This window comes from Nycticebus coucang, chromosome 10 (genome assembly GCF_027406575.1).
Source record: "Nycticebus coucang isolate mNycCou1 chromosome 10, mNycCou1.pri, whole genome shotgun sequence".
Lineage (NCBI taxonomy): Eukaryota > Metazoa > Chordata > Mammalia > Primates > Lorisidae > Nycticebus > Nycticebus coucang.
Window position 1 is genome coordinate 2,000,042 of NC_069789.1, and position 27,228 is coordinate 2,027,269.

The 27,228-nt window shown below is 36.2% G+C and overlaps 1 protein-coding gene across 2 annotated transcripts in view; it reads left to right on the forward strand.

Annotated features, from left to right (window-relative positions):
• TECRL (trans-2,3-enoyl-CoA reductase like) overlaps nt 1-27,228 on the forward strand; it is a 71,424-nt gene that overhangs the window by 9,412 nt on the left and 34,784 nt on the right. For both annotated transcript variants that reach the window (XM_053606760.1, XM_053606762.1), the window contains exons 2-4: nt 2,981-3,032; nt 21,019-21,063; nt 21,962-22,065. In XM_053606760.1, the coding sequence (XP_053462735.1) occupies nt 2,981-3,032; nt 21,019-21,063; nt 21,962-22,065 (201 nt within the window). The remainder of the gene's footprint in view (nt 1-2,980; nt 3,033-21,018; nt 21,064-21,961; nt 22,066-27,228) is intronic.

A 27,228-nucleotide genomic window follows, 5' to 3' on the forward strand; every position in this document is an offset into this window, starting at 1 on the left:
TGAAGTGATTAAAAAAACCCCTCAGTTTATCAAAATTTGTGATATACAGCAAAAGCTGTGTTTGCAGGGAACGTTATTACATTAAATGCATGTATCAGAAAAAAAGAAAGATCTAAAATAGCCATGCAAGTTTCTACATTAAGAAACAAACAGAGTGGCTCCTGTGGCTCAGTGAGTAGGGCGCCGGCCCCATATACCGAGGGTGGCAGGTTCAAACCCAGCCCTGGCCAAACTGCAACAAAAAGCAGCCGGGGGTTGTGGCGGGCACCTGTAGTCCCAGCTGCTTGGGAGGCTGAGGCAAGAGAATCGCGTAAGCCCAAGAGTTAGAGGTTGCTGTGAGCTGTGTGATGTCATGGCACTCTATACCAGAGGGCGGGGTCTGTCTCTACAAAAAAAAAGAAAGAAACAAACAAACAAACAAAAAGCAAATTAACCACAAAGTAAGTAGAAGAAAAATAAGAATTAGAGCAGTGATCATTGAAATCAAAAATAAAAACAAAAACAGATTCTTTGAAGAGATCAGTATAATTGATAACCCAGCAAGACAACTAAGGATTAAAAAGAGAAAAAATACAAATTTCTAATATCAGAAATAAAAGAAGGGGCATCACTACAGTTCCCACAGATATTGAAAGGAAAAAGAATAATAACTATATGTTCCTAAGTGTTTACATTTCATTGAAAGGTACCAATCAATTCCTTGAAGAACACAACCTGTCAAATTCACACAAGAAGAAATAGATATTTTGGATGGTCATTTAAAAATGACTGGTGTTTTGGGTGGTGCCTGTGGCTCAAGGAGTAGGCGCCAGCCCCATAGAGCAGAGGTGGCAGGTTCAAATCCAGCCGTGGACAAAAACTGCAAAAAAAGAAAAAAAAAATGACTGGGTGTTTTAAAGAAATTGAATCCATAATTAATAATCTGTCAAACAGTAGCAGCACACTCAGATGGAAGAATTGGGAAGAAATTACACCAAATCTCTACAGTATTTTTCTGGAGACAATAGCGAGGGAGTATCCACAAGGCCAGTATAGGCATAACATCAAACACAGTCAGCACCTCACAAGAAAAGGGACTGAAGAGGGCGGCGCCTGTGGCTCAAAGGGGTAGGGCGCCGCCCCGTATACCAGAGGTGGCAGGTTCAAACCCGGCCCCGGCCAAAGAAAAAAGAAACTGCAAAAAAAGAAAAGTGAATGAAGACCTCTAAGAAATGTATAAGCCCAAATACTCAGAAATAAAATGCAGATGCAAAAATGCTCAAAAATATTAGCTTATAAATTCAACAACATATCAAAACTCTCATCCTGTCCTGGGGCCCAATAACCCCTGTGTCACCACACCCCTGGGCCCCTGCTGACACCTCCCACTCCCACCCCCTGGAAAGCTGAGGTCCCTGAGCAGGCTGGATGGACAGAGCCAGCCTGTCTCCTAGGGCCCTCCAGCCGGAAGGGGCAGCACAGCACAGCAGGCGTGCTGGCCCAGAACAAAGGCAGCCGAGCTGGAGGGCAAGCTCTCCTGAGCCGGAAAGCCTGCCTGGGACCCTGCCGCTGACTGCAACCCTGCTGCCCTCAGCAGAAAGGCCCCTGAACTTTTATGCTCCTTACAAGGGTTGAAAACAGGACCCCCAGCCCACCTGCACACCATCCCAGGCCCCCCTGCCTTTGCCCCCGCTGCCCAAGTGTGCCTGGGGATTGATGCATCCTGCCTGCCACAGCTGGTCCCCACACACACCTCTGGAGGGGTCTGAGGGCAGGACCACGTGGCCACCAAGCCACCTGCTTATGTGCACACCATCTGAAAGTAGAGGGCTGACCCATTCTTCCTGCTCTGCCCCTCTTACCTCTAATGCCCACTCTACCCTCCACCCACCACCAACATCGTGTGCTATCAATATGCCCAAGGATAGGTGGACCCCACTTGCCACCACTGCTGGAATGTGAGCCCACTCTCCAGGGGCCTGGGGGTACAATTAACCCAAAAGGAAATCTCTGAGCTGTCTGAAAAAGTAATTCATAATAATGAATTAAAGAAGCTCAGTGAGATGCAAAAGAAGGCAGATAAACAATAAAAGAAATCAAACAGCTCACCATCTGAGTGAGAAATTTTACCTCTTTCATGTTTACATGGATGGAGCTGGAACATATTCTTCTTAGTAAAGTATCTCAAGAATGGAAGAAAAGTATTCAATGTACTCAGCCCTACTATGAAACTAATTTATGGCTTTCACATGAAAGCTATAACCCAGTTATAACCTAAGAATATAGGGAAGGGGGAAAGGGAGGGGAGGGAGGAGGAGGGGGGCGGAGGGAGGGGGATTGGTGGGATTACACCAGCGGTGCATCTTACAAGGGTACATGTGAAACTTGGTAAATGTGGAATGTAAATGTCTTAGCACAGTAACTAAGAAAATGCCAGGAAGGCTATGTTAACCAGTGTGATGAAAATGTGTCAAACAGTCTATGAAACCAGTGTGTGGTGCCCCATGATCGCATGAATGTACACAGCTATGATTTAATAATAATAATAAAAAAAGAACTAGGTATAATCAACAAACTCCTGGAACTGAAGAATATAGTGTACAATGAATGAAACAAAAATATAAGCAAGAGCTTCAATAATAGACTAGGGCAAGCAGAAGAATTTCTGGATTAAAATTATTTTTGGATCCACATAATAACACCATTACTTCTACATGCAAATATAATTTTTTAAAAAGCTATACTGTTAATGACTGTACTATTTCAAGTTAATGAAAATAATATTTGCTAGTATGAGAACATCGTATATTCTCCCAAAATGTATACAATTGTCATTTAAACCGAATAATTACAAATGAAATATAAAACAAAAAGCTAAACAAAATACAAAATGACTCTTTTGTAGGAATTTTATAATTGAAATATATTAACTTTTTTTATTAAATTGTAGAAAAGAAATTTATACTTTTTCCTTATAATTCTATTTTCTTTCCCTTTTCAGGTGACACAAACATCCACCATTCATGATGTTAAACAGAAATTTCACAAAGCATGTAAGTTTTACGTATCATTTAGCATGTATAATATGGTGTTTTTTCAAAATAATTAGATTTTATCTGGAATATGTTGGTGTAAAGAGTATATGGAAACCATATTTTTACATAGAACTCATAGGTAAAATTATGGTTAATCTTGACCATATATAATATCACATCTAACTTTATAATAAATTCTTTAATCTCCATTTTGTTTGATTTCTCACAAAGTTATTTTTAGTTCATATTTGAGGTTTCTTCTATTCTAACTGTAAACTACCTATATGTCAAAAGTATTAATTGATATAAATACTTCTATTTGAACAAAATACTAAGTGTATTCTTACTTATAGTATTTACAGTGGTCAAATTTCATTCCTATAGAAATTCTTAATACATTTAAATTATAAAGTTTAATTTTATTGGTAGCTAAATTTACCATAGTAAAATATCCTATGATGATTTATTTACACATGTTTAGACTTAGCATATTTCAATTCAATTTTTATTTATACACTTTTTCAATACCGTTTACCCCGATGTTAAATATATTAACAATGTTTATAATTTCTGGAGGATATGCAGTTTTTAGTTTACAGAAATAACAGAAGTACAGAGGTTTTCTGATATACCGTGCGCCCCGACACTTGCATAGCCTTTCCTATGATGATGATGAACATCCCTCGCAGAGTGACACATGTGTTACAGTTAACGCGTATCTGCTGGAGCATCAGAATAACCTAAATTCCATACTTTACACTAAGATTCACTCTTGGTATAGTATATTTTAAAGGTATAGCTAGGAGGCATTTTTAATACTTTTTTATTTGGTTGAACAGTGTTTATTTTGTAAAAATAATCTTAAAAATCAAAACTTAATGCATTAAATGAGTTATTAGTCCCTGAGCGTAAAAAAAGTACTACTTTTGCATTATTTTCTTTTAGGAAGAACATAGAATGTTAACTAACTACTTTCTGAAATGCTGTATTATGCTGGAGTAGGGACTAATTCAGTAAAGGAAGATCATGTGCTATCAACCATCCAAAAGCAGTGTCAAACTAGACATCGGAAGAATATAGAAATAAATTTCAAATGTTTGAAATGTACCAAAAACTTGTGAACATTTTGGGAGCCATCTATTTAGAATTTATAATACAATAGCATGTACAGGAGGTAATTGAATCGTCTGAAATATGCTTGCCCAGTAAAATTCTTAAGGAGGATAAGTTCTGATATTTTACCATAAAGTACCCCTCAGGTATCCTGATATGATCATTACACATTGCATTTCTATTTCAAAACATCACATGTACCTCATAACAGTATACAATTATATGTACATATAATAATTAAAAATGTTAATTAAAAAAAACAAAGCCATGTAGGATTTGGGTATGCTGGAAAGGCATCATACTAGGAGAAAAAGAGAAATAAGCCAAGTGTACGCATCTCTCATGGATGGATATTCTAGCTTTAGGCATAATTATTAAATTTCCTGTATTTTAACCACACAATCTTTGTGAGCCATGTTACCCTGATGATTCCTTTCCAGTTGACTTCAATTTTATTTTACTTTTTTTGCATTTTTTTTGCCGGGGCCGGGTTTGAACCCACCATCTCCGGTATATGGGGACGGCGCCCTACTCCTTAGAGCCACAGGTGCTGCCTGAGTTTACTTCTATTTTAAATGCATTTCTTCTGAGTTATTTTTATCTTAGCATAAGCATGGATCTTATTAAACAAGTGCTTCAAATGCCATCTTTGAAAATGCATGGACCAACTCCATGTAATCAAGTGGCTTCAGATCATTTATATTGTAGCAATAAGTAAGAAGACATGTGAAAATTATTTTTTTTACTATGAAATAGAAGGACACAACAAAAAATATATTCTAAACAGTATTGACATCATAAATATATTATTTCTAGTATTGGAAAATGACTACATGCATGAAAGCTCCTCTCTGTTCAAAAGAATGTGCAGTCACCTTGCTAAAGAGTATAATTATTTTTGCAATAATTTGTGTCCAACATAGACATGTCACAATTATAGGGAAACTTAAAACTTAAAAGCTAGAATTTCTTGATTTCTATGTTATGTGATTCAGAGCCCGCTAGAATGGTGAAATTAGTAGACTTATAAAAAATTCTAGAAATTACCCTTGGCAGATATGGAAAATTAGAAAATTGGCCATTTCAAAATACTACAGATCGTTTTAATTGCTAGATCAAGGCTTATAGCTTTATCGACAAGTATTATTTCACTCTCCTTTGTAAGCACAGTTGTAAGTGTTTAACAGCTTTGCATAAATTGTGATCTTATCCATTTTCTCAAAATTACTCCCACTTTCAGAAGTCAGTTCAGTGGAATATTATATTTAATGTGTTTGCTCAATTGTAAAAATATTGCTAACGCTGAAAACTTGTGACCATTTGACAGTGCTAAAAAAAAAAAAAGGTATGTTTAGTTCCTTAAAATCTCTTTCTAGCATATTTAAAAGTAGATAACATTGAATACATATTCAAATACATAAATACGTACTGAAGGGATTAATCACATTCCTATAAAGCTACAATTGTCAAACATTCACAAACTATGTTACAACACCACATTAAGTTTTTATGCCATTTCTGAGCTTTTTTTCAGGTTCCTGTGTTGTAACAGGGATTTAATCTCAGAAAGCAAAGAAAAAAAACAAACCTCTTTATCAGGAGATTGTGTTTCCTCGAGGCAGCAATGTCCTCACATGCCCCGTCTTTTATCTCTGTCCCGAGTTTTCTCAGGGGTCCTGACTACTGATGTTGATAAGCACCCTTCCCAATTGGTCTCTGACTTGTGTCCGCTTTCCATTTTTCTTGGTTCTATTTTCGTGTCTTCTTCACTGCTATTTTTCTTTCTGTGTAATAACGACCTTCATGTTCTTCCAAGGTTCTTAATTTTTTAGTTCTGCTTGTTTTGAGAGTCATCTTTTACATTAGCCTAGTGACATCAAAGCAAATCAGAGAAGTAAAACTATAGAAAGACGAGGAGACCACAGTAAATACACTGGCTGCTAAGGGCAAAGACAGAGAGAGAAATGGTTTTCATAAAGAAGAAATACTGACGGTACCATAAATTACGTACCTGTCTGCGCACACAGCTACAAGTCTTCCACGTGTCTTTTTTTTTTTTTTATTGTTTGGGATTCATTGAGGGTACAATAAGCCAGGTTACACTGATTACAATTGTTAGATCATGCAATTGCATGATCCCTCTTGCAATCATGTCTTGCCCCCATAAAGTGTGACACACACCAAGGCCCCACACACCTCCCTCCGTCCCTCTTTCTACTCCCCCCCCATAACCTTAATTGTCATTAATTGTCCTCATATCAAAATTGAGTACATAGGATTCATGCTTCTCCATTCTTGTGATGCTTTACTAAGAATAATGTCTTCCACATCCATCCAGGTTAATACGAAGGATGTAAAGTCTCCATTTTTTTTAATGGCTGAATAGTATTCCATGGTACACATATACCATGGCTTGTTAATCCATTCCTGGGTTGGTGGGCATTTAGGCTGTTTCCACATTTTGGCAATTGTAAATTGAGCTGCAGTAAACAGTCTAGCACAAGAGTCCTTATGATAAAAGGATTTCTTTCCTTCTGGGTAGATGCCCAGTAATGGGATTGCAGGATCAAATGGGAGGTCTAGCTTGAGTGCTTTGAGGTTTCTCCATACTTCCTTCCAGAAAGGTTGTACTAGTTTGCAGTCCCACCAGCAGTGTAAAAGTGTTCCCTTCTCTCCACATCCACGCCAGCATCTGCAGTTTTGAGATTTTGTAATGTGGGCCATTCTCACTGGGGTTAGATGATATCTCAGGGCTGTTTTGATCTGCATTTCTCTAATATATAGAGATGATGAACATTTTTTCATATGTTTGTTAGCCATTCGTCTACCGTCTTTAGAGAAAGTTCTATTCATGTCTCTTGCCCATTGATATATGGGATTGTTGGCTTTTTTCACGTGGATTAATTTGAGTTCTCTATAGGTCCTAGTTATCAAGCTTTTGTCTGATTGAAAATATGCAAATATCCTTTCTCATTGTGTAGGTTGTCTCTTTGCTTTGGTTATTGTCTCCTTAGCTGTACAGAAGCTTTTCAGTTTAATGAAGTCCCATTTGTTTATTTTTGTTGTTGTTGCAATTGCCATGGCAGTCTTCTTCATGAAGTCTTTCCCCAGGCCAATATCTTCCAGTGTTTTTCCTATGCTTTCTTGGAGGATTTTTATTGTTTCATGCCTTAAATTTAAGTCCTTTATCCATCTTGAATCAATTTTTGTGAGTGGGGAAAGGTGTGTGTCCAGTTTCAGTCTTTTACATGTAGACATCCAGTTCTCCCAACATCATTTATTGAATAGGGAGTCTTTCCCCCAAGGTATGTTCTTGTTTGGTTTATCAAAGATTAGGTGGTTGTAAGATGTTAGTTTCATTTCTTGGTTTTCAATTTGATTCCAAGTGTCTATGTCTCTGTTTTTGTGCCAGTACCATGCTGTCTTGAGCACTATGGCTTTGTAGTACAGACTAAAATCTGGTATGCTGATGCCCCCAGCTTTATTTTTGTTACAAAGAACTGCCTTAGCTATACGGGTTTTTTTCCGGTTCCATACAAAACACAGAATCATTTTTTCCAAATCTTGAAAGTACGATGTTGGTATTTTGATGTTGGCATTGAATAGGTAGATTGCTTTGGGAAGTATAGACATTTTAACAATGTTGATTCTTCCCATCCATGAGCACGGTATGTTCTTCCATTTGTTAATATCCTCTGCTATTTCCTTTCTGAGGATTTCATAGTTTTCTTTATAGAGGTCCTTCACCTCCTTCATTAGGTATATTCCTAGATATTTCATTTTCTTTGAAACTATGGTGAAGGGAGTTGTGTCCTTAATTAGCTTCTCATCTTGACTGTTATTGGTGTATACAAAGGCTACGGACTTGTGGACATTGATTTTATATCCTGAAATATTACTGTATTTTTTGATGACTTGTAGGAGTCTTGTGGTTGAGTCTTTGGGGGTTCTCTAAGTATAAGATCATGTCATCAGCAAAGAGGGAGAGTTTGACCTCCTCTGCTCCCATTTGGATTACCTTTATTTCCTTGTCTTGCCTTATTGTATTGGCTAGAACTTCCAGCACTACATTGAATAGTAAAGGTGACAGAGGACAACCTTGTCTGGTTCCAGTTCTAAGAGGAAAAGCTTTGAGTTTTACTCCATTCAGTAAAATATTGGCTGTGGGTTTGTCATAGATAGCTTCAATCAGTTTTAGAAATGTGCCAACTATGCCTATACTCTTCAGTGTTCTAATTAGAAAAGGATGCTGGATTTTATCAAATGCTTTTTCTGCATCTAGAGAGGATCATGTGATCTTTATTTTTGCCTCTGTTAATATGGTGGATAACGTTTATGGACTTGCGTATGTTAAACCAGCCTTGCATCCCTGGGATGAAGCCTACTTGATCATGATGAATGACTTTTTTCATGATAAGCTGTAATCTATTGGCTAGGATTTTGTTGAGAATTTTTGCGTCTATATTCATGAGTGAGATTGGTCTGAAATTCTCCTTTTTGTTTGGGTCTTTTCCTGGTTTTGGTATCAGGGTGATGTTTGCTTCGTAGAATGTGTTGAGGAAGATTCCTTCTTCCTCAATTTTTTGGAATAATTTCTGCAGTACAGGAATAAGCTCTTCCTTGAAGGTTTGATAGAATTCTGGAATGAGGCCATCTGGTCCAGGGCATTTTTTGGTTGGAAGATTTTTTATTGTTTCTTTGATCTCAGTGCTTGAAATTGGTCTGTTCAGGAGCTCTATTTCTTCCTGGCTGAGTCTAGGGGGAGGGTGTGATTCCAAATATTGATCCATTTGCTTCACATTGTCAAATTTCTGGGCATAGCTGGTAGTACTCAGAGATGATCTCTTGTATCTCTGTGGGATCTCTTGTATCTCTGTGGGATTAGTTGTTATTTCCCCTTTATCATTTCTGATTGAGGTTACTAGGGATTTTACTTTTCTATTCCTCGTTAGTCTGGCCAATGGTTTATCTATTTTATTTATTTTTTCAAAAAACAAACTCCTTTTTTCATTAATTTTCTGAATGATTCTTTTGTTTTCAATTTCATTGATCTCTGATTTGATTTTGGATATATCTTTTCTTCTACTGAGTTTAGGCTTAGATTGTTCTTCTTTTTCCAATTCCATAAGATCTCTTGTGAGATTGTTGATGTGCTCTCTTTCTGTTTTTTTGAATGTAGGCATCTAAAGCGATGAATTTTCCTCTCAAAACTGCTTTTGCAGTATCCCACAGGTTTTGGTAGCTTGTGTCTTCATTGTTGTTATGCTCAAGGAAGTTAATGATTTCCTGTTTTATTTCTTCCTGCACCCATCTGTTATTCAACAGAAGATTGTTTAATTTCCATGCCTTTGGGTGGGGTCGAGCATTTTTGTTAGAGTTGAGTTCCATCTTTAGTGCCTTATGGTCTGAGAAGATACAAGGTAAAATTTCAATTCTTTTGATTCTGTTGATATTTGTTTTGTGTCCCAGGATATGATCAATTTTGGAGAATGTTCCATGGGGTGATGAGAAGAATGTATATTCTTTATCTTTGGGGTGGAGTGTTCTATATGCATCTATCAAGCACAGTTGTTCTAGGGTCTCATTTAAATCTCTTATATCTTTGTTTAATTTCTGTTTAGAGGATCTTTCCAGCTCTGTAAGAGGAGTGTTAAAATCCCCTGTTATTATGGTATTATCAGATATCATATTGCTCAGATTGAGTAAGGTCTGTTTCAAGAATCTGGGAGCATTAAAATTGGGTGCATAAATATTTAGAATTGAAATGTCTTCTTGTTGTAGTTTTCCCTTGACCAATATAAAGTGACCATCTTTGTCTTTTTTGACTTTAGTTGCTTTAAATGCACATGTATCTGAAAATAAGATTGCAACTCCTCTTTTCTTCTGAATTCCATTTGCCTGAAAAATTGTCTTCCAACCCTTGACTCGAACCTTTAATTTCTCTTTTGAAGCCAGGCGTGTTTCTTGCAGACAGCAAATGGATGGCTTGTGTTTTTTAATCCAGTCAGCCAATCTATGTCTCTTCAGTGGGGAATTCAAGCCATTAACATTTATTGAGATAATTGATAAGTGTGGTAGTATTCTATTCGTCTTATTTTGTGAGAGTCCATTGCTTAGTTTTATCTTTTGCATCAGTGTGGAGGTTAGGTTCTGTCCTTTAATTTCTGAGTTCTTACTTTGCTGCTGATCCATTGTGGTGGTCAGTGTGCAGAACAGGTTGAAGTATTTCCTGTAGAGCTGGTCTTGTTATGGCAAATTTCCTCAATGTTTGTATATCCATAAATGATTTGATTTCTCCGTCAATTTTGAAGCTTAGCTTAGCAGGGTACAGAATTCTGAGCTGGAAATTGTTCTGTTTAAGTAGATTAAAGGTAGATGACCATTGTCTTCTTGCTTGGAAAGTTTCATTAGAGAAGTCTGTGGTCACTTTGATGGATTTGCCCCTGTAGGTCAACTGGCGCTTACTCCTGGCAGCTTGTAGAATCTTTTCTTTTGTCTTGACTTTGGACAGGTTCATCCCAATGTGTCTTGGAGAAGCTCGGTTAGAGTTGAGGCGACCTGGGGTCCGATAGCCCTCTGAAAACAGTGTGTCAGAATCTGTGATGATATTTGGGAAGTTTTCTTTTATAATATTCTCTAGTATGGCTTCCATTCCTCTGGGGCATTCTTCTTCCCCTTCTGGAATTCCTATAACTCATATGTTGGAATGCTTCATAAAATCCCATAATTCTGACAGTGAACGTTCTGCTTTCTCTCTCTTCTTTTCTGCCCCTTTTACTATCTGAGTTATCTCAAGAACTTTGTCTTCTACCTCTGAAGTTCTTTCTTCTGCATGGTCTAACCTGTTGCTGATACTTTCCATTGCATCTTTAAGTTCTCTAATTGACTGTTTCAGTTCCTTCAGCTCTGCTATATTCTTTTTATATTCTTCATATCATTCATCTCTGATTCTGTTTTTGGATTTCCTTTTGGTTATTTTCCACTTTATTAGCAGTTTCCTTCATTGTTTCCATCATTTCTTTCATTGTTTTCAACATGTATACTCTAAATTCCCTTTCTGTCATTCCTAACAATTCTTTATAGGTGAAATCATCTGCAGTAGCTACCTCATGGTCCCTTGGTGGGATTGTTCTGGGCTGGTTCTTCATGTTGCCTGGAGTTTTCTGCTGATTCTTCCTCATGAGTGATTTCTTTTATCTGTTTCCTTGCCCTAATTTTCCTTTCACTTCCTGTTGCTCTTTAAGTTCTTGTGACTGTGGACTAAGGGTTACAGGACCAGAATTGTGAGAAGGTTGAAGAGCAAAAAAGGGATGAAAGAAAGGAGGACCGAGTGATAAGAAAAACAAAGAAAAATAGAGAAAAGTTAGGGGGTGGATAAAAGGAATATTGACAAAAAGAAGAGAGGCACAGAATGAGGGAGACAGAGCAATATAGGTGTACAATAGGATACTTTGACACAACCTTAAAAAAAAACCCACCTTCTGGGGGTGCCCAGTTGGGTTGTTCCCTTGAGGTCAGCAGCTCTTTGCTAACCTGAACAGACACAGTACCCCACCTCCACCAAGTAGAGAGGAAAGACAAAAATGCTATAAATCAAACCAAAACAAGTAAACAGAAAACTTTACAGGATAAAATTCAGTGGAAAACCAAATGATAGCGGTAGAAACACTAGCAAAAATGAAGTTCTAATTATTGAAAAAGGTAGCAATGGGAAATTATAATTAAACTATTAAAATTGAGAAAGAAAAAGGATCTGTATGGAAAAGGTTGAACTTCAAAAACAAAACAGCATCAACAAGATCAAAATAAACTAAAAAAACAACCAAACCAAAAAAATAAAAAATAAAAAAAAAACACAACCCAAAACAAAGCAGTATGTATATATTATTGAATATTGTCTGGGCAACACGTGGTCTTCTGGGGTATGAGATGTTAATCACAGTTTTGATACGACTGGAGGTTGCTGATTTCTCAAACCCCAGCAGGTAGACACCCTAAATCTCTCTTTAGTCCACTTAAAAGGCACTTTGAACTTGTTCACTTGCTGAGCAGCAGCTTTCCCAGGAAAGTGCTTGTTGCTGGAATCACTGCTGAAGTGGCTATCCACTTACCCAGTGTGCCAAAGCCGGTCTCACTCTGCCCCTGAGGGTTAGGGCTACAAGGCGTCTCAGACCCCGCCCTTAGGCTACTTGGTCACTGCGTTACCAGCTCCCACCCAATTCCAGCTCTGCTACCCTGAAGGCGGAGCTTGCCGGGGCAGATCACTCACAATGGCTCCCTGTGACCCAGAGCCAAACACTATTAGCTCCGTCTGGCTCAGCGGCTCAGACTGGGGCCCTAGACAATGGCCAAAGTTCTCCGCACTCCTGCTCAGGCTCTCCCCAAGGCAGTTCAGCTGAGTGCCACATCCAAAGACACCAAAACAGTTCACAGGTAAGGCCTTTCTGGTTTGCAGTCTCGCTGCTACTGAACTTACAGTTGTGGGCGGGTTTAGATGGATTGAACACACGCGACCACTTGCCAGTTTTCCACTATTTTAGTCCTCCTCTTGGGGTCCAGAAGTCTCTCGCTGACTCCCTGTATCCTCGCAGGGGTGATGATAGGCAGATCCCACCAGCCAGAGATGCCTGGAGTCCTATCTCCCCAGACTCATGGTGCCCAGATGCAAGGAAGCTGTTACTCAGCCGCCATCTTGCTCCACCTCCATCTTCCACATGTCTTAATATCCACCCCTGCTCTTTACCACTTGGAATTATTGTGGGTTTTTTTGTTTGTTTGTTTTTTTGCATAGTCAAGTCTTTTCCGGAGAACTTCAGCAATTTTTACACTCATATTTCTTTATATTATGCTCTATTCATTTGCATCTTACAACGTTTGCATAGAGCAAATGAACATTATGGTGACAATCTAGCTGCAAAATAAAAAATTACAGCTGACGCTCTGACTAAAACTATGTGGACAGTTTCTAAAGTTTCAAGATACAGTAGAATTTCTGTTTTTAACCTGTCACTGGATTGTAACTGGTCAGCATACAGAGGTGGTTAACATTAAGGAGCTAAGTGTACTGTACTCAAAAGCAAAAGTGGGTGATGTCTAGTCTTTGAAAATTAGGGCAACTTAAGAAGGTGATCAATGCAGAGAGATGTTCAACTCTGGAGATTCTCCTGTGTTTTTACAAACACTGTGTGTGTTTATTACATAGTCTAACTGAGTCGCATTATCCCAGTTCATTGTTACCCAATTCAATAATATCTCATTATTATTTTTTAATTTTAAATGCAATTTATTTTTCTCTTATGATACGATGTGTCTTTATCGGAACATGTTAAAAAAAATCCCAATACATTTAACATAAAGTAATTGGCTCTGTTAGCTCCTCATGAATTGGACAGTATCTCATCTGAAGAATAGGTAACCACTCCAATGGGCACGGCAGAACAGTCATTTTTTTATGAAGTGCCAGGTCAGAGCAGGGACAAGCAAAATGAAAGTAGACTTGTCAGCATCAGGTCGTCACATGTCACACGTCTTGTAAGGGTTAAGCAGAAGTGGGGATTCCTTACTGCTGGTTCAAGTTCACAGGTCTCCTCGTTGGCCTGCTTTCAGAAAAGAATGATCTATTTGGGGGTGGCGCCTGTGGATCAAAGGAGTAGGGCGCTGGTGCCGTGTGCCAGAGGTGGTGGGTACAAACCCAGCCCCAGCCAAAAACTGCAAAAAAAAGAAGAATGCTCTATTTGAGGGTTTCTCTGCTTCCTGAAAGTTTAATTCATGGCACTTAGCACAAGGGCCTCCATGTTGGTTTGGTCTCTTGGGGCCTGGTGCAGGAGCTCAGTCCACAACAATAACCTCCTAAAAATCTCATTCAGTGAATAACAATTAATATTGTAATATTTTACAATATTAGTAAAATAATAGAGGAACTTACAAAGAGTAAATTTGCAGTCAACTGACTCTATGCTAATTAGAATCTGTAATGATGTACTGCGTTTGGTGATTTTAATTTATAAACAATTAAAATATTTACCAAAGTTAACAAATATGTTGCAAGGGACAGATTCTATCTACATGTTAAAACTTATTTAGTTATGATTTACATGCTCAAAATTATTTAAGGTTTCTACGATGAGCTCAGATAAGAGAAAAATAGAAACTAAAAGATAGATTCATTATTGGTTAAAAATTGTCTGGCAACCATGAAAAAATTGTTAGATATTTTCTATTTGGTGATATGCAAGACACAAGTTCAGCTTTCTGCACTGAGTAAAAAAAATTCAGAAAAATTTTTTTCTTGAAGTTACTCCGTCAAAGAAAGAAAAATAATCATCTAAATATGTACAGTTAGAGGAACACTCTTCTGCCTACAAAGAAAAATAGAAAAGTACTTAAGTCTAGGCCTCTATAGAAGATGAAATGAGTGTAATATTTTTCATTGACAAAATAAAATATATGTGAATATAAATAATAATTTGAAAAAGTCAATTGGCCGTTTAAGGAAAACTATGGAATTAAAAACCACAGTTAATCTATGTATAAAAGAAGAATGCAAATGTGCAGTGAATTTGCTGGTGAAATATTCTTTCTTGTGAAATTGATCTGAGAACCAGTAACAGTTGGATATGAACTGAAGGAAAAATTGATGAGCGAGAAATGTCTGAAATGTAATTTGTACACTGATTCTGTGTCATAAAAGAAATTTCTGTAAAAGTGGGGGGATCATTTGATCATTTTACCCAGGACTCTGTGTTATCTGTTAGATGACAGAAACATCAAAAGTTTCCATGATATTTATCATCTGTTGGGGTAATTGTCTTCCAGTTCCCAGAAAGAGCCACAGGAAAGAGAGGAAGAACAGAATTAGCAGGACTGCTGCAGTTTCAGTTACATGAAGGAAAAAATAATTTATTGTTGCAGTTGCAATGCATATAAATCTTTGCAAAAGGCTGGGGACGTATAAATAATTCTAAGCTTTGAAAGATTCAAGGAGAGTAACTCAGGACAAAGATAACGGAGCAGAAGGATTTATTGCATAAAGCTGAGAATAATGGGGTCTCTTCAGGCAGTGGGGAAGGCGCCTCCCAGACGAGGCTGTAGAATTCCCTGAGCTCTCAACAAAGGAAGCTCGAAAAATGATAAATGCAACTAATGAAAGAAGTGACAGAATGCTTGGATTTCTCCCAGAAAAGTCCAGTGCTTCCTACTCCAGAAATAGCAAGTGTTTCTTTCTATAATGGTGGATTCAGTAAGAAAAATAGAGCTTTGTCAACAATTTAGATGAAGAAATGGGATCACTTGGCAGGTTATTCATATTATTCTTTGGTAAAAGGTATGGTTACATTTTGCAAAAGCTATGGCGACTGACTGGTCATTCTATGAGTCTTGTAGGAACTTAGGATGTCTGATAAGACCCTTTTACTAGTGAACAGAAATACTGTCATTTTTTTTATCATAGTACATATGAAATCTTTGAAATCTTTAGATTTCAAGATTTAGATATGTTAACAACACCTGGTAGTGTTGACGCTGGTTATTGAAGAAATTCTTACAAATATGTCCAGTGGAGACAGAGAAACTGAGCTATATGACTTCCTCTCCTGAACTGTCAGCTGAAATCTGTCAGCTGCATCTCGAATGAAGGCCAAATCAATGTTTCAGGAAAAATTAAAGCATTTTCAAAAAAATTACATTTCACACATTTAAAATATAATTAGATTTTCAGAATTTATATTCTCTTTTATGCTACTGTGTACATTCTATAGTAATCAGGGGTCACATTATTATTTTTCTTCAATTTTAAAGAAAAGATTACTATAATTTTGAAAGTCAGTAATGTCTGATAATTTACAAAATTTTATTCTATTATTTGGGATTGAAAATGGAACTTTTCTCATTGTGACTACTTTAAAACACTTATCCATTTATATTGCTATATATTCAAATGTCAGCAGCTAGTCAAGATTTGAGAATGCCATTTACCTTTGTATTTTTTGGTGTGTGTACATTTTATTGACTTTTTCTTTTTTGCATATACACACACAAGGTGAATGAGATTCTGGAACGTAATCATGAATGCATTAAGTTAAAATTTATGAACATTTTACTTTATGAGGTATTAAGTTTGCAATATTATCCTAGAAAAGGTGCTGCATACCTCACTGCTGAATATCACTATAGTCACCTTCAAATTATTCCCCTTGGGAACCTATACACGCATGCGGATGCCTAGTTCACCAAATTCAAAGCAATTTCGGAATTCTTTCTGGAAAAGCCATCAGAGTTGTCATCATATTACCCTTAATATCCTGAATGTCACCAAAATGTCTTCCTTTCAATATTTCTTTTATTTTAGGTTAAAGAAAAAAATCACTGGGAACTAGATCAGGTGAGCAGGGAGGGTGTCCCAATACTGTTATCTATTTCCCAGCTGAACCCTTTCTCATCAGTGAGCTCCTTCAGGACCACGTTTGCACACATCTTTCTCAAGCAAAGATTGAGATTAAGATTTTCCTGTTACTCCATCCGTGTTTACTTGGCCTGCTATGCTTCTCACAGTCAGCCAATGATTTTAACACATAATTTGATGATTTTTTGCCATGTTTTCCTTAGTTCTGCTCATTACTGGGTGCCATGACCACTCCTCATCCATGACACTTTCTCTTTCCTCAGAAAAACATCTAATCCAGTTGCCATTTTCTTCATGGCATTATCCTCATGAGCTTGGACTAACATAACCCTGATTTCACTTCTGCTCTTGCCAAGTTTAAAATGGACATTTAATGTTTATTCACTGCTCTAATTCAGGCTCCGGCATTCTCATGATGGCCGCACAAAAAATACACAATAAACTGTGGTATATGTACACCATGGAATTTTATGCAGCCTTAAAGAAAGATGGAGACTTTATCCCTTTCATGTTTACATGGATGGAGCTGGAACATATTCTTCTTCACAAAGTATCTCAGGAGTGGAAGAAAAAGTATCCAATGTACTCAGCCCTACTATGAAACCAAGTTGTAGCTTTCATATGAAAGCTATAACCCAATTATAGCTCAAGAATATGGGGAAAGGGGAAAGGGAGGGGAGGAGGGGGGACAGGTAGGGTGCAGCGAGGGTAATCGGTGGGACCAGACCTACGGTGCATCTTACAAGGGTACATGTGAAATTTACTAAATGTAGAATATAAATGTCTTTACATGCTGTGACGGCTATGTTAACCAGTTTGATGAAAATATTTCAAATTGTATATAAATCCAGCACATTGTACCCCATGATTACATGAATGTACACAGCTATGATTTAATAAAGACACACACACAATGAAAATGAACGCCACCCAGCAAGACACTGCCATAGTTGGACATGCACACAGCTGTGAGAAACTGATGAACCAAAGTTAGGAAACCTTACAAAGTTGTTTGCACTGCGCTGCCCACATAAGCTCACAGCGGCGAGTTTGTGAACTTAATTGTCAGATACTATTCAGTCATAAAAAAGATGGAGACTTCACATCTTTTATATTAAACTGGATGGAGTTGAAACACATTCTGCTCCATAAAGTATCACAAGAATGGAAAAGCAAATATCCAATGTACCCAATACTAATATGAAGTCAGTAGATGATCCAATTTACACTGCCCTTCATTAGATACAATATTCACAGTATTCCAGAATCATTGCACAGTAAGCCACATTTTAAGACAAACCTTCATATCTAACAACTATAAATGGCCTCTTGTTTGTTATCTTTCTCTTAAAGTGCTGTCTCTTGCAGTATATGCAAAACTCAAACCTGCTTTCATTAAATTTAAGCACAAGAAGATTATTACCTTATCTTTTCTGGAAAATCAATTTATTTTACCTCATGCTTATAATTCCTTTAATTCATCCATGTTATTACACTCTTCGTTTATTTGCTTACCTTACGAGATGATCTTGAAATGGTATATCAATTAAAATACACCTGTCAGGCTCATAATTGATTTTCAACTAAACTGGCAATTATTTTGAAATGTCACTTCAGGAAATTATTTTAGATTTAATCATGTTCATTTTATAAGCTGAAGAAAGTTTTAAAGAATATTTATCTTCTCATAACTTTGTTTATTTTAGCATTTATATTATTAATGGTATTATTACTGGTAAGAGAAAAAACCCACTGAAGTTGAGATGCAGTTCTATTCAAGCATTTACCCTCAAAATCTGTTCATTTATCCTCATTTTTTCATTCTTTTTCATACAATCAATGTCATTCTAACTCTTTCTGTATGCATTTTGTGTTATGCTTCATTATTCCTGATAAAATTCTAAAGTATTAACGACTTTTTCATATTAATGTCTGCACATGTGTTCATCTGTACACCCTTTTAAACGTTCTTTGCTTTTTAAAATGAAACTACAATATAATGATACATGTATGTCTCTGTGTGTGTATCAAATTTTCAAATAGGTTTTTGAAGTTAACTTATTGAAATGAACATTGTTGAATTACTGCAAAGTATTACTTATTTAGAATGTTATTATTTGGTAATATGGATATCCTCGATTATTAAGTAAGAATATGATAGAAATTACAAAAATTAAATTCAATATTTTCAGTGATGTAAGATAATGTTATTATCTCTGGAGCTCCTACATGGTCCTGATTCAGTTGGGAGCCAATTTTCCAGCTTCAGTGCACTCAACATCATCTAGTAACCCCGTAGGCTATTCAGAGATGTAAGGATCCCTGTGTAATAGCTGTCCTTTATGACTTAGAAACGTTTTCTGCCATTGTTTCCAGTCTAATCCACCTACCTCCATAAGCAACTGAAGATGCCAGTGTTCACCTACCTAGTTGACAGGCCTTTTCATTTGTTTAGAATCACAGTTTTACTTTTGCATTTTCACGGTAAAAGGAATCCATGAAGTGCTATTTAAAATGATGTCTTAGTTCTCTGGAAGGCCGAGGCCAGTGGATTGCTTGAGCTCAGGAGTTGCAGACCAGCCTGAGCCAGAAAAAAATAAATAAATAAATAAAAATAAAATGATGTCTTACATAAATATTATGTAAATGGACAGAATTCAAGAGCTTTATATATATATGTACATATATACACATTTGAGAATTTAAGAGCATATCTATCTATATAAATATATATACACACACATATATACCCATCATAGGTACTCAATTACTTTTTGTAAAATATAAATGGATTCTCAAAGTTTGTATTTCACCCAATACCTATAGTTTGTTCATGAACTGAATTAATACTGTAGAATTCCTGTTGCATCCCTTTATGTTATATGATTGTATGTTTTTGACAGATTTTCACTGTGAGTGAAAAGATAGTTATTTTCAAGTATTTTTCAACAAATAATGTTAGCATACATTTCAGAACAGCAAATAGCTTTACTAATAGTAGCGGTTATATTAGTAAATAGCAATACAAAAATAAAATGCAAACATATTGTCTTTATCTGCATACTTCTCCCGCAGAATTTTTAAAAGTCAAAGGTCAATCTTTGTGTCTTTCTCAGTCGGCATACTATTAAGTTTGTGTAGAAATAATCCTTAAAAGCCTTTAGTTTTTGCTGAGTTATTTTTTCATGATAACATCCACATGTAAGTTGACTTTTTGTGATAGATTCAAGGTGGATCGATTCTAATAGTTTAGTTGTATCATATTATCATCACTTTTGTCAACATTTTAAAATGTAATGTTTTGGAAACAAAAAAGATAATTATAGAACATTTGCTTGAAAGATACTCTTTTTAAAATTATTTTGTACCACATACACATTTATTTAACATTAGATCTCAAAGATATAAAGTACATTTTCAGTAGATGTTTTAAAATAACGATATAGAAATTAATGCTTTCCAATCCAATTTTTCTGCCACCCACATACTCCCCAGCTCTTATTTATTTGGGGTGGGAAAGAAGTTGGTGTGTTACTTGTAATTATCCTACAGTTTTAAAAGAGAAGAAATGTAAATATGAACTCATCAGATGCTTTTATTATCTATATTGCATTACAAAAAATAATAAAAGATTTATTATTAGTAGTAGTACTATTTTTAATTTATTGTTGGGGATTCATTGAGGGTACAAGAAACCAGTTTACACTGATTGCACTTGTTAGGTAAAGTCCCTCTTACAATCGTGTCTTGCCCCCAAAAGGTGTGGGACACACCAAGGTCCTACACCCCTCCCCAAAGATTTTTTTATAAACAAAAAAATCATATTTGGAAGTCCAACGTAAGATTGGAAAAGGTTAGGAGGAAAGAATTATATTCTGGTAATTATGAATCAACTCCTCAGGATGGCAGCTTTCAATACAGGTGATTTAGTTTTCCTATACAGACAGGATTATTTAGTATCGTTTTTTTCTGGTGGTACTATAAAGAGACAAACCGAAGTGATGTTCCTGCCATGATAAATACACTCAGAATATTAGAAGTCAAGGGCACATATCTTGCAGATAGAGTGCTTTACTCCCAGTAGAGAAAATAACCCACTTTTAGGTGCTAATATCAGATAAATTTTACATAAGACCAAAAGTCTCCAGTTTTATTGGACTATGTTGAATCTTATTGTTGAAGAATAACTCACACCAAGTAAAGTGCAGAGGTTGTAGGTCACATAGTTTGGTAAATGTCCGGTAACCCGAAAACCCCTTTGAAGCAGTGCAAGGTCACAAGGTAGGACGAAACGCCCAACCGTCACGTCCCCTCAGGACTGTCCACCACTGCGGGTCAGCCCCCTGCGAAGGGCGTCCCTGTTAGTGTTTCTGAACACTGAATAGCCATTTGGTTCGCTTCCCAAGATCTAATCTGTCTTCCTAAGGTGACTATTCACTTTATCAACTATACTTATAATTGCTCTGACAATTTTTTTTTTTCATCAAATAGGTCCGAAGTGGTGCCCTTCCCAAATTGGTCTGCAGCTGGAATGCGGTAAGAAGCGGTTTTCACCTGTTTATGTGACTTAGCTTCCCTTCTCTGTGATCCCGAGCTGACGTTTATTCATCAGTTAGCCAATGTACAAATTTGATTTACCCAACCATCTAGGGCTCTGCTTTTACAGGTGAAGAATTTTGGTCTCAAAGGATATTTTTCACAGATTCCCCATCCAGATGTTTTGGAGGCAGGATCTGAACTAACACCTTTCTGTTTACAAACCTTTAGCAACAGTTTAAAACCCCTATTAGCATCAGTTTAAATCCCCTATTCTACAACACATTAGTCTAGTCTCAGGAATACTGCCTAGCTCTATTTATTTTTTGATTTATGCATTTATTTATTTATTGAGACAGAGCCTCACTCATACCCTGGGGAGGGTGCCCTGGCATCATCATAGCTCACAGCAACTGCAAACTCCTGGGCTCAAGCCATCTCCCTGTCTCAGCGTCCTGTGTGTACCTGGCACTACACGTGCTTGTCACTACGCCCAGCTCATTTTTCTATTTTTTGTTGTTGTTGTTGTTGTTGTTGTTGTCGGTGTTTATTTATTTATTTATTTATTTTGCAGTTTCTGGCTGGGGCTGGGTTTGAACTCACCACTTCTAGCATATGGGGCCAGTGTCCTACTCCTTTGAGCCACAGGCGCCGCCCTAATTTTTCTATTTTTAATAGAGACCATGTCTCATGCTTGCGCAGGCTGATCTTGAACTCTTGAGCTCAAGCAAGTTGCTAGAAACATTTTACACAATGGGTTTGTTCACATTTTATTTTACTTGGAAGATATATTGTGCCTTACAATTTCTATATAAAATTAATCTTTAGGTTTGCCTGATTTTGCATTAAGGCTTGAAATTACATTCCATTAGTATTTTCCTTCTCATCCTTATTTCAGGTGGGCCTTTTCTGAGGGACTCCGTCACCATCCACAGTGTCGCAAGCTCCTCCATTGTCACCCTCTATTTCACAGACCTGGGCCAGCAGGTCCGCTGGGTCACGGTAGGTGTCCCCTTGAAATGCAACGTACACATCCCACATTTCTTTTGAAACAATGTGTTGACAGTTTCTTTCAAGTAAATTCATGGTGGAATAAAGTACCACACTGAACAATGTTTTTAATTTTCAGAGCTCACTGTGATTAGTGAGCAAAATTCTATGCAAGAATTGAAGCAATAGACATCCTCAGTGAGAAAAAGCAAGACAAATTTCTTTTTTTATCTCATCCACCCTGGGAATGAAGAATTCATCTCTGCTTTTCCTAATCTTTTTTATTAAATGGTATCTGTTTACATTTTTCTTCAAGTATGCTAGGGACCTCAAAGAACCTTCCCTCTTGACACGTGAAAGAAGCAGGCTGGAATAAATCCACAGTAAAAAGCATCCTCAGGCAGAAGAGGGAAGTTTTGGAAATTCTGACTGTTAAAAAGCAAGACTTTCAGTTTCTGAAGATGTCCTTTGGACTCTTTTCGGAGGGAAATTAGAGATCTCTATTTTGAGTACATTTTTAAAACATCTGAATGCCACCGTATTATAAGAATGAGAATCACCATTAAAAAATACAGAGGTATAAGAGGTGGTGAAAACACTTGGTACTGGTTCACAAGTAATGGATCACTCAATAAATCAATGGGATAGGCTTCCGCAGCAAGTTGAATATGATATTTATTAACCGATGCAATGAAATCATTAATCTAAATAAATAAATTTAACTGAAAGAATTAGAATGTATAGTACATTCTAATTCTTTCAGTTAAATTTAACTCTTTTTTTCTGTGCATTGTTTAAACCATGCATTTTTTTCCAATCACATTTCACTTCATATCTGTGATGACTAATTTTAATATTTTAAATTCGTAATGGCTTTTCTTTCTGCCAGCATTGTCAACATCACCGTTTACAGAGCTTTGAGCTTTTCCTTGGCACTTAAACAACCAATGTTAAAAATTATTACAGAGGTTGGCTAATGTATACATTAGCACTTAATTCTCTAAAAGAGAAATTCAGCTTTATATTTATTAATTAACATATGGCCACATACATTACTTTTTAAAAATAATCATTCCTTTTGAGGCGTATTTACTTTAGTATTCACCTCTTTGTCTTTTTGAGGTGTTTTCTAGTTAAATAGTTGATTTCGTTTTACGAGTTCTTCAGTGCTTAAGTACTAACTTATCGTTCTAAACTGAGTTTAGAAACTTCTGCATTACCCTGAAGCATATTATAATGCTTTGAAAACAACCTATTGATACTTGCATTGTGTAAACAAAGTTTTTAATACTGTATTTAAATGCGATGTCTGCACACTTTTGCTTGAAGATATTTCAGACAGGTAAATTTGGTCTTCAGAGGTTAAAATAGTCAGAGGATTTCTGTCCACATTTGTAATGACAAGGAAATTCTGCTTACAGAAATGTTGTCAGAATGAGCAGCATTAACTGTGAGTCATTGGAAATTCCAGCAGCATCATTTGGGTCAGCCCTGAAAAGAAAAAGCCTACAGGTGGAATTCTGTAACAATTGCACAAGGAAATTACAGCATATTTTAGAGGACGGTCATGTGTGTGACAAAGAAAATACTGGAAACAGGGGAGATATTTTTAAATCAACTTCACATGTCCTTTTGCTCCAAATGAGTCTGTTCTATTAAATGCTAAAAATACACACATTATGTGACAATCACCTACTTTCCACCAACTAAATAGTACAGCAAAGGCAATATTTTAACACACATGATATCCTGTGCATTTATAAAATAGTAAGAGGTGTTCCTGTAATAAAACCTCATGTGGATTACTTTGGGAAACCATCCATTTAACTTAAAAAGGTCAAAATATAAATTATAATTTTTTTCACTATTGTGTGTCTAAACATATTGAGAAAATTCTTGCCTTATTTAACATATGAAAATCTTAGGACAAATGGTGAATAGGATGATATAATATTCCTCTTTATATAAATATTATATATTAAATATTATAACATTCCTCTTTAATATCTGTTAAATACTACTAACAAAAGATCTTACTTTTACAGCCATACGTGTGTGTATGTGAAGGGAAACGTCTCTGTAATTCATTCACCCCTTGTAAGTTTTCAAACATCTGCCACCCAGATCAATAGAACACTTTCATCCATGTTTCCTTCAGATATTTGCACACTTTTTTCACACTTGTCTCCTGTCCTTGCACTAGCACCAATCTGTTCTTCATCTTCATAGTTTAGTCCTGTGGGGAATTACAGAAATGTAATCAAACCGTTTTTTTGAGCCAGATCATTATTTTTCTCTAAGCTTAGTGAACTTTAACTCTATCCCATGAAGTATAGTTATCATTATTTTGTTCTGTACATTGGTGAGCAGTATTTAGTTACATAGATGTAATGGAATTTGTTTGGCCATTTACTCTTTGAAATGTATCTGGGTGTTTTTCAGTATATTACTATTAAAAATAAAGCTTTCGTGAACACCTGTGTACAGGTCTTTGTGCAAATATTTTATTTTACTTTTCTGGGGTATGCTAAATTTTAAAAGTGCATTATATATTCTATAATAGATACAAGTCCTTGTGTATGTACTTGGCACATATTTTCTTCCAGTCTTTAACATGTATTTTCTTCCACCGAATAGGATTTTTCACTATGAAAAAAGATTTTCAATTGAAGGTCAATCCAATTTATTAATGTTTTCTTTTAAGAATCCTGTTTTTGCTGTGATCTATAAAGACCTGTCACCTGGTCCCAGGTTCTGGAAGTTCTCTCCTATGTTTCCTTCTAATAGTTTAATGGTTTTAAGTTTTAAATTTTAATAAATATCTGTTTGTTATTATTGTAAAGAGTTATGCACTTTTCACCTCCAGACTTCATATTTTCTTTCAATTATTGTTGTGTGCGCTATAATTCTTTTCTTTTTTTTCCCTGCTTCATTTTGGATTAAAACCCCAAATTTCTTTATTGTTATCCCTCTATTATTTGTTATATTTTCTTTTTTATTCAATTTAGTGGTTAGTGAAGAGATCCAAAGTGATTATACTGCACATCTTGGAATATCAAATACCAATATAAATTTTTATTTAGGAATACTAATTTTATTTTAGGAATATAAAAATATTTCATAAGTAGTCGGATGACTACCTATCTGTACTCTTCCTGACGCATTTTTTTTCCCAGTGGTGCTGTATTTTACATTTTAAAGCAAAAAGACAGTACTGTAATTTTATCTGAGTAATGTTTATTTAGATTTTTCCCTTTTTCCTGCAATTCGGTCCTTTCCTCTAACGCTAAGCTTACATCTCATATCCTCCTGCCTGAAGAACATCTTTAGTCCTTTATTCTAGGTCTGCCATTCATAAAGTGTTTCAATTCTTGTCTGTCTTCAAATGTGCTAATTTATTTGCATATTTATTTATATATTTATACACTGAGAAAGCTCAAGTGCAATTGATCACAATTGCATATATTACACAGAGGTGAAGTCTGGGCGTTTGGTGTATAGGTCACCTGAATAACGGGGCCTGGACCCACTGGGCAACTCCACATCACCCCCACCCATCCCACTCTGCCAGGTCTTTACTGTCCCCCATTCCACACGCCGAGTCCATATGCACACATTTTTTAGCTTCCACTTATAAATGAGAGCATGTAGTATCTGACTTTCTATTTCTGAATCATAGTCACTTAAGAGAGCGGCTTCCAATTCTCTCCACTTTGCTCCAAAGGCACGATTTCATCCTTCTTTGTGGCTGAATAGTATTCCCCTGTGTAAATAGGTAACCTTTTCTTTATCCAGCCATCCAAAGACGGGCACCCACCTAATTTGCCTCAGTATCTTTGCTGTTGTGAATAGGGGTGTGAGTGTGATAAACATACAATTGCAGATGTCTTTTAACGTAACAATTTCTTTTATTTGGGGTGAAGACCCAGTAGTTGAACTGCCAGATTGAATGAAAAGGAAAAAATGACAGATGTTGCCAAGGATCGTACAGAAAAGGGAATGCTTATGCACTGCTGGTGAAAACGTAAATTAGTAAAATTCTGCAAAAAGCAATATGAAGATTTCTCAAAAAAACAAATAAAAAAATCCTTATTTGACTTTTATTCTTTGGGATTATGTTTATATAAAAAATTCATACTGGGAGTTATTTGATCTTCATATCACAAAATGTTAGTATTTTAATGTGTGATGCCCATTGTTTATGTTGAAAAGCCAGTTAAAAGTAATGTCTTCTCTTTGACATTTAATTTTAAGGGCAGTTATCAGTAATTTGGCTGTGATATGTACAATTACGATCACATTTCTCCTTTTCCTGCTTTGAGTGTATAATGTTATCTGAGACTGTGTTTGGGATATATACATATATATGCATTTAATTTGAAAAATTAGTTACAAATATCTTTTCAACTATTGCTTCTCCATTATTCTCTTGGATTCTCCTTAAGTTCATTTTAAATTTCTATATTTTCTTTTTAAAGTTTTCACATTTTGTCAACCCTGTCTTATATTTATTTGAACATATCAATTATATATTTTCAAAATTTTACATTTGCTAATCCTGTTATATGACTCCCTCATTTATTTGTTTTGAATTTACACTATTTCTCTTGATTTTGGTCACAATATCTTCAGTCCTGGCACACTGGATATTTGTAAATAGATGCAGGGAATTTTATGTGAAAAATGCTAAAGATTAACTGAGACCTGGGATATCGTCTTCCTTCAAAGGTAATGTTTCACCTTCTAAAATGACTCACTGCATTATCGGGCTCAGCCCGTCTTGATCCAATCAGTGACTGAACTGATTTCAGGTTGAGCTTTCACACCTGTGAAGACAGTTTTCCAAAGGCCACCTTCTTCCTCTGGAGATGACCAGCAATAATATTAGTTCTTTCTACACCTGGTCCAAAGATCTGCTCTTCTTCTTAGGATCTTGTCAGGTTCTAAGTTCAATCACTTCTTTATAGCCTCCACTGAACAATGTCGACCTTCTAATCTTCACCAGCAGAAATGCTCCAAATGCTGAAAATATTTGGTAAAAGAGAGTTTGACCAGTTTTTCTCACTGGACCCATTGGTACATTGTATTGGAATTACCTAGAATAGAGTTCTTCATTATATTTATTTATTAGTAAACTATGAAAAAAATAAAACACAGTCTTCATCTCGTAGATGC